The sequence below is a fragment of the Morus notabilis genome, unplaced genomic scaffold (genome assembly GCF_000414095.1).
Source record: "Morus notabilis unplaced genomic scaffold, ASM41409v2 Scaffold625, whole genome shotgun sequence".
NCBI classification, from domain to species: Eukaryota; Viridiplantae; Streptophyta; class Magnoliopsida; order Rosales; family Moraceae; genus Morus; species Morus notabilis.
Genome location: NW_010357688.1, coordinates 76763 through 86193, shown reverse-complemented (window position 1 = coordinate 86193; position 9431 = coordinate 76763). Strand labels below are relative to the sequence as shown.

General features: G+C 31.9%; 1 protein-coding gene across 1 annotated transcript in view; it reads right to left on the bottom strand.

The window, feature by feature from the left end:
- Window positions 1-7672: 7672 nt before the first annotated feature.
- The window catches only part of LOC21403692, a 2730-nt gene continuing 971 nt past the window's right edge, over window positions 7673-9431 (bottom strand). The window contains exons 2-3 of the mRNA XM_024174172.1: window positions 8472-8543; window positions 7673-7972 (exon numbers count right to left, since the gene is read on the bottom strand). Of these exons, the coding sequence (XP_024029940.1) occupies window positions 7970-7972; window positions 8472-8543 (75 nt within the window). The 3' untranslated portion in view covers window positions 7673-7969. The remainder of the gene's footprint in view (window positions 7973-8471; window positions 8544-9431) is intronic.

Sequence of the window (9431 nt, the reverse complement as noted above, 5' to 3'; positions counted from 1 at the left end):
TTATATTAATTTATACACGAATAAATTAATTAAATTAATTAAATTTATTTATTTACTTAGCGAACGATTAGGTCGATAACTTGAGTTTTTTTACCACAAACGTTTTTAGCTCCAAGCTTGTTTAGAATACCCGAATCTTCCTCGTCAATTCCTTATATCTATGAAGACGTGTGTGTGGGCACACCTAAAACAAAATGAGATTAACAAATAAACACTCAAGTTTTCCACGAACACTAACACATGCACGATGTGAAATTTGGGAGAAAATTTTTCCTTTCCTCACTTTATAGAATTTGGACACATTATGCTAGGGAGAGCAAAAATTGTGTCCTCTAATTTCTGCAACCTCTTATTTAAGAGTAGTAGTCAGACTCTTAGAATATGTCTAAACTTTATCTCCAAGATAAAGCTTGATAATTATCTCACATTTCTAATTAATTTTGGAAACAAAATCCCCTCTCTCTCTTATCATATAGGGCCGGCCAACACAAGGATATTCCTCCCTGTGGTAGGCGCAAAAAGCATATAGGGAAGGAGGTAAAATTCTCCTTTATCTTGTAGTCCAACTTTGACTTGAATTCAAATTCAAATTTAAGTAAAACTTAATTTAATTTGAATTTCAATTGGACAACTTATCAAATAAGTCAGTTGGATAACTTAGAAAGTAAGCAACTGAATCACATAGGGATTCACACTGTGCTGGGCGTGTACAGCATGTGGACACCTCTACATGTGTGTTCTAAAATTCAAATTTAAATAATCACATTATTTTTAATTTATAATTAATGCTCAATTAATTACTCTTTAGCGTTCTATTTGTAATTTCATAATTCTAAAATTATCATTTTGCCCTTAGTGTCTTGTAGGATTACAAAGACGACGCGAAAACTCATGGACCTATAATTTCGAGCTCCAATAAAATTAATAATTAATTAAAACTTTTTAATTAATTAATTAATTCTATTAATTTCAAAAGTTACTCCACTATAAACTTGGAATTGTACTTTCGCAATTATATATATAATTTACTTCTAAACTGTGAAGTGTTCATTTGATATAGTCACTACATATAGATCAATCCTCCATAAATAATTCATAATTAGTGCTAGATGAAATCTGTTAACCTCTCTAATTATATCTTTCTCCTTAAGTGTCATTGGCTCTCTAATGAACAGTGATTCATAAAACAAATTCATGAATCATAGCTCTTACTAGTCCAAGTACCAAATCAATACTCAAAGAATTATTTATCTGCTTCTTTCTCAAGAAGGAATGAATTCCATCTCGTGTATTAACATTCACAGCTACTCACTTCATCATTTCTCTAAAATACAAGGAATATGATTCAATATCTCAAAATCTGTACTGAGTAAATCAAAAGATACAAATCTATACATATGAATATGCTATTAACTTAGGATTAAGATCGCTCTATATATGACTATCAGTAAACTCAATTAAAATTTCTATCATTAACGGAAATTATCATAAATTCATATTGTGTTTGTGTACCGGTTCCACACAATCTCATTATGCCACTCATTCAATATCTCGTCATATTAACAGTACGCATAACACCATTCAATTCTAAATGAGAATGACATGTACTAGTAATGTTTTAATTAAAGATTCTGAATTTTAATTAAATTCATTACGAACATCGTTTTGATTATTGTCTTTAAATATTACCTTCTCGCATATAACACTTATATACAATATTTAAGGTCACATAAATAATCACAGAAATTTCAGTGATATTCATAAAATATTCAATAATCTATGCATATAAAATAATGAATAAACTCTTTTATTAAATTAATAATAAATATCCTATTACATTTCATGCTTCTAGAACACTATTTCCAATAATCTCCCACTTGTCCTAAAACAGGTGCGACATGTCTCTTATCCATAATCTTTCTAAGTGTCTATTAATTACATTCAGTGGCAATGTCTTTGTGAACAGGTCAGTAATGTTATTTTCTGATGTGATCTTCAGAACTGCTACATCGCCTCTCTCTACTATGTCTCTAATCATGTGATATTTTCTTTTTATATGTTTAGCACTCTTATGACTTCTAGGTTCTTTTGAATTATCCACCGCTCCACTGTTGTCATAGTAAAGCTTAATTAGCTTATCCATGCCCGTAATAACTTCCAGATTAGACTTTCGGAACCATGTAGATTCCTTTGCAGCTTCACAAGTTGCAACATACTCAGCTTTCATGGTAGAGTTAGCAACACACTTTTACTTTACGCTTCTCCATACCACGGCTCCTCAATTAAGAGTGAACGCAAATCCATATGTCAACCATCGACTATCTCTATTCAATTTGAAATCGAAATCTGTGTATCCAGTGAAAAAAAACTTTCTGAAAAAAGAAAGGGAAAAATTCTTTGTTGGGGGTGCTAATTTTAGAGTATCAATATTAATGTTAGGGGTGAACAAAAAACCCGACAACCTGACGAACCCGATTAACCCACCCAACCCATTTAACCCGAACCCGACCAACTCAATCAAGAGTTCGACCCAACCCGACTATTAATTGGGTGGGTTTGGGTTGAGTTTTTCTTAACCTAAATTAATCCGAAAATAAATATTTTCCTACTTCATAGTATATATTTTTTGTCTCATATTTTACATTATTTACTTGACAACCTATTATGTTTTACATTATATGAGTTTTTATTATTGCTTGTTTGTTGGTTTACAAGTTACAACTTATGTATTTGAATTTGTTTTGCATATATTTTAGTTGTAATTAGTTTATATCTTATGTGATAATTTTAGAGCTTTATAAAATTAATATTATGATGAAAGTTGGTTTTCTTTTTATACATTTCTAATTTTGAGTTGAATGATTAATTTTATTTATTTTTTATTTCTTTATTATGTTCAACCCGATAAGCTCACCCAACTCATCTAAATTTTAATTGGGTTAGCTGATTTTAAATTTTAGGTTGATTGGGTGGGTTAAATTTAAAATTAACCCACCCAAACTTAATTGGACGTGTTAAAAAATCTCAAAAACCAACTCAACCCATTCCAAGTTCACCCCTAATCAATATTGCTAAAGACAGAAGGGAGTTTGATGATTGTAGCCGTCGATTATAATGAAATAAATGCATGGGAAGTACGGTGGGCATGCATGTAGAGGAATACCTCTTGTGGTTCCCGTGCCTTTGACCTGGTATTCAATTTTGATGTTCAATAATTGGTCCGACTTGATCAACACCTATCATTCTTGGCCACAGGGTAACAAAAATAGCAAGGCGATATAATGGATATTATAAACGTTTTATGATTAGATTTTATGTGGTTATCTAATTGACATCTTATTGCAAATCTAATTTTTCCTTGATCATATGAGTGGGTGGGGCCATTATTGGAAGTTAATGCAAAAGGGTTTATTTACTATTTTATACTCTGCATTTTATGCTTATTAAAAGCATATTTGAATGTTCTCAAAATTGTAATTTTGAATTTTAATTTCATGTTAAATTTCTACATTATCTTTGTCAATTTTGGATTCAGAATCATAATTTAGAACTATTCTCGTTTTACATATATTTTTTGTAAAAAAAAATATTATAGTGAGTCACGAACCATAATTCAAACCATAACATGAATCTTTCTTCTAAACGCAAGCAAATAACAATTTTACCTCTTGAACTTCTGACAAAACAAACACACATGCGTACAACAAATGGTCTTGTTTATCGGTTTATACCTCTTTTGCGTGCATGTGTAGATCAAGACGTGGCACCACCTAAGCTGTCTTCTGTGTGCTCCAATTTGGTAAAGAATCTGACTTGGAAAACCACTACCATCACTAAAAATTCTTCAAGCCCAAGCCTAACTAGACCCATCGGTGCCCACCCACCACCCAAAGTTATTCATCACTTTTCTAAGACTTGCCCTCATAATCTATATGGATTAATAGAGAGTTTTTTTTTAGGTAGAATTAGAAAAAAAAAAAATATCGACAATTATTTATTTTCAACTGTGAAATTTTTATTAAAAATTATATGTTTTGTATATTTTTTTTATTATGATGTGATTTTGAACATATCTAATGATCAAAAATTAATTATCTATTACCCTATTAGAAAAAGACCTTAATTAATAAGTTAATTAACTTTAGCATCATCAAACTGCGCAAGACTTCAATCTCTCATACTCTTTATTCTTGCTTTTCACGTGTTTTAACCTCACAATCACATCGGTTTCCTATACTAAATTATGACTTAGCTCGTAATGTTCTAGGTACTCACGTCAATTTTCAAGCACAAAATGTACTCACGTCAATTCCCTTTCCCATAAACTAAAACTATGTGCATGTGCGTGTGCGTGCCCACAATATTTATTATAAATATAAGTTGAAAATTACTCGTAGTTTGTTAGAATTTGGCTAAATAAGGCACACTAATTAACTACTAATTAATCTGATATTGAAAACTATTTTTATTCTGTTAAATTATTGAAAAACCAAAAGTTCAAAAAATCACACAAATACAATGTTAATTTGATAGGAGTATCTCTGGTAAGACTAAAAAAAAACGAACTACTAGTAATTTTTTATTTTAAACAATCAGATTTATATAAAAAAACTATTTGTTATGTATAATTTTTTATCTGATGTAATTTTGACTAGATGTACAGTTAAAAATTACGCTACTGGTAGAGAGATTATACCAAAGAAAATCCCTAATTTGATTTGAAAAATCTTTACCATGTATTATGGTACTTCTCCTAATTTCCAACTTGCTATATGAGAAACCGTATTATATTTGCAAACCCTAACCCTCTAAACTCAAATTAGAATTTGATAATTACTGAAAAAAGTTGGGATTCACATAAATTCAAAGAATAAGAAAATGCCCTTGTTCTTCCTTTCAATTTACCAAATAGATACACCAATGGTAATCCGATTATTTTCCTACCAAATTCCGATATACTTTGCCGCTAAAAACAGAAGCACAAGGGAACCACTGGTAGAGTCAGAACCACCATAATGCGTACACGTGGAGGAACCAACCTGACGTGGCAGAACAGAACAGAACCGAAGTAGCATCTAATCCTCATTGGGAATCGTGGTGGGCCAAAACCTAGAAGTAACAAACACCCCATGAATCTTCATCACAAAACTTTAATTTTAGGCCTAAAGTTTTGGCCGAGTGTAGGCGTGGTTTGGCTCATTGCATATACAAGTCTCGTCATGTTAACGAACACAGACGCAAACAGAAGAAAACAAAAAATAAGTCATTTGCATAAATGCTTATATGCCCTCTTCGTAAAAAGCTATACTACCAAAAAGCAAACCCTTTCAAAGAAGGAATCAAGCCCTCCCAAAAAGCTCTTTATGCCAAATAATTAGCTTTACTTAGCCAACTCTCCTTTCGGTTTGTTCCTTTCCTTGCTATATAATATGTTCTTGCTCATATTCTTTTTCCTCTTTTAACTATAACAATTGAGAGATAACCACAAGAAAGAAGAAGAAGAAGAAAAAATATGTGTTACTCGGGTGATTTGGCTTCGGTTATTGGCCATAGGGACTTGGTTGTGCGCCGTAGATGGTATGCTTTGCAGGCGAACATGGCGGCGGTAGTGGCGGATAATCATGTGCATGCAGAGAGTTTTGCGGTTGGAGACGGCCGCGGCGGCGGTGGAGGCGCGGCAAAGCGCTACTGCTTGTGCTCGCCGACGCAGCATCCGGGGTCGTTCCGGTGCAGGCAACATCTCGGCGAGTATGCATGGGGTACCGGTCGAGTTGTGAGAAACAGGGTCGAGTAATTAGGAGAGTTTTACATGCAAAATGTACAAAAGGAAAACGAAATGGAAAGAGGAAAAAAAAAAAGGATATAAGGGGGGGAAAAAAAAAGAAAAGATGTTTATCTTACAGACTGTGACTGTGTCTTCTGCTCTATGTGTCGGCTTTTGCCATGAATGAATCAGATTTAAAGCTGATAAATTCGTGAGCTAGTTAATTAGCTATTGCCAATGTTCAAATCATTTTTTTTTTTTTCGTTTTGTTTCTTTCAATAATTTGCTTCTCTTTTTGTCTTGGGGATTATTTTTAAGTTTCCCCCAATCACCTTGATGGGAGGAGACTGGTACATTACGGCGCTATTTTCCGATTGAATTTGACATGGGGAATGAAAATCTACACCTTATGACACCACAAAATTAGATGTGAAATTACATAAGTTAAATTGCTCATTTGATTCGAGTTTTCAATTTTAATTTTATTACAGTTAAAAACTCTCAAAAAATACATCTAATTTTTGTTTTTTACAGTGAAAAATTATCTCATAAAACCACATCTCAACTTAAATTAAAAATTTAAATCTGTGAACTGAATGACACCATAAGGTTACATCTACGACCATCTACGACGTGACTTTTGGTGTCAATAATTTCAAGCCTAATGTGGGCCATTTGCTGAATGGGGGCTGTTTTGTACACGTTCTCTCTCTCTTTTTCTTTTGGCGAATTACTTGTCTACAAGAACCGGACTTTGTCATGTAGCATAATAGAATGCAAAAATAAACAGAAATATCACCACGATTTTTCATGCTCTTAGAAGTATCAATCTACTCTTAAAACGCCATATTGAAGGTAACGACCGACAGCTATATAGATCAATGCATTAGTGGTGATCGATAAGCCACTCAAAGTGGAATTTTAAGGGCCTGTTTTTTTAGGGTGTGATTTGAGTGTAGTTCTTGAGTTAAATTTGAATTATAACTTGAGTTGAAGTTATAACTTGAGTTTGTGTTTGGTTGTGTACATTTGAGTTATGGTTTGAGATAAAGATTTTTTTTTAAGTTTGTGTTTGAATAAGTCAAAACTTAAATTTGTATTTAAATAGTATTTTAATAAAAACTCAATGATGATGAAAAATTTTAATATGATATATAGGTGAGATTTTATTCGTCTTTTCGTTGTTAACGCATAGAAAAAAAAATCCCAATCAAGATTAAAACGAAAAAGTTATAATATTTTTAAAATAAAAAAATACTATTAATTAATTTGAGTTTGAATTTCTGAACTCAAATTAAAATAAAAATTTAAATTCAAATTTTAATCTCAAATTTAAATTTAAACTCGAATTCAAACTTAAAAAACATAAACTTAAATAAAATTCATTAGTTTTAATCCTGCGGAACAGCCCTTAAAGTCTTCATTGGTTCACAGGTATTGATAACTTTCTTTGTGGGCATATAAGTACATGTCCCATCAAAAGACAGAGGACAAATCAAATAAATGCGGATTATCTGTAGTGTACCATGTTGTTCACCTCCTCATGCATTAAAAAGGCACAACTCAGCCTTTATAATTAGAATCAACTGTTACAACAAACTCGAACCTGACATTTCATGAGCCATAACCGTATAGATGAGACTCTGTGCTTGATACTAAAGCCAAGAAAGCTGTATTATTGCTTTATCATATCGACACTGCAAAAGAATATATTATCCCGAATATAGAAAAAGTCATTTCCACTGAAATCTCTGGACATTCGTTTAATTCGTTATTTAAATTTTTAATTTGAATTGAGATGTAATTTTATATGAAAATTTTTTATTGTAATAAAAAAATTAAATGTAATTATTTTTTAAATTTTTTTACTGTAACAAAATTTAAATTGGTGAATTGGTGAAATGAATGTGACCTCAATTTTTATGAACAAATGTTTCATCACTAGGTTCAGAGACGAGAGTCCTCTAGGGTGTAGAATATATACAAGTATGAGAGAGAGAATTCATAATTTTTTTTAATAAATAAAATTCAAATGAATTCTCTCCAATTTCAGCACCGGCCTAACACACTATTAAGTTGAAGGGTAATAGAGGGGTTCACTGCAACCATAACACTGCATTCACCTCCAGATTCAACTCTTAACGCTGCATCCAGCTTTAATGTAAATGAGAAGTTCCATTAGAGTTATTAGCCTTGTTACCACCATCACTGCATAAAATGGGAGACCGGTTTGCGCATTAGTAAAGTATTATACTTATAGGTGTATGAGGCAAATCAAGATGGAATCACAGAGCAAGTCTAGCAATAGAGAAGGAAACCTCAAAGTTAAACCAACTCCTTATATGATCAAATCATTTGCCAATGGTGCATGAAAAATGACGGTGTTAACTATTGGAATAATCCAAAGATTTTGTTTCTAATGAGAGAATTGAAAAGACATAAAAAACGAGACTAAAGTAAGATAACTTCAAAGCATAAGGTGCTTCATACAAGATGCAATCCGACTAGTAAGCACCTTTGTTTGCAAAAAAGATGGGCGTGCCCTAATTCAACATGATCTACGAACATCATTTCATAAATAATATAAAAGGTTACGAAAGGATGATGAAAACACGAAGTTCGACCAATGAGATTCGTAGAGAAAAGCAGCTTAACGACATCAAATGAAAAAAAAAAAAAAAAAAGGAAGGAAAAAAAGAATTCTCACCTCAGGGTAGCAATCTTGACGGGCTATAGTCTGGTTGTTTGTATTTACATAGACCTCACATGATACACTCGCCTGAGAAACCATAAGTGAACACCCTTTTAGTATATCTTGTAAGTTGTAAAATGCAAAATAAGTTGTGTTTCATGCTGTAAAATCAGCCAAAGAAAAAATTTCTAGCACCCAATAATTACAAACCAAATACCATATCACATGGACGTATTATAGCTCCTGGTGATGAAGATTGATGGTATTACTAAAAAAGATCTGGTTATTCAATTTAGTATCAGACTTTTGAAATATTTTAAGCATAAATTATGCACTCTATATGGTAGTAGCTGCCGTTTTTATCAGCTAATCAAAACACACATCTCCAATTACAAAGCATTAGCCTTTAGGAACTTAAGAATCTGTCTCAGTTGTTTAACCTAAATCACAAGATTTATTTTATAAACACATTTACTGATCCCTTTCAACACTGTCATATCAGACCTTCTCATCTAATATTCTAATCAACCGCGATGCTTTATAATTAAGGACTCGTTCATTTCAACGATTCGAGTTTTTAGTTTCTAAGCTTTTAAAGTTAAAAACCCTTAAAAAATATCACATCTAATTTTTTTTATTAGAGTTAAAAACTCTTAAAAAATATCACATCTCAACTCGAATTGAAAAATCGAATCCGCCAAACGAACAAGGCCTAAAAAATTAAAAGCTATAACCTATTGTAGATCCATTATTTCCTCTACTTTTCTTCCTAAACACTTTGAAAAGCTCCAAGTTGAGACTTTTCCACTAATTGACATAAGATGAGTAAATTTTCCACATTTATACATTAAACACTTTGCCAGAGAATTCTGTGGCTACAACACAGTTTTTAATCGTCAATCATGTCATAATCACACCAGATTAAGAAATGATAATCACAAAGATCTATATGAAAAAAAAAAAAAAAAAAAAAAA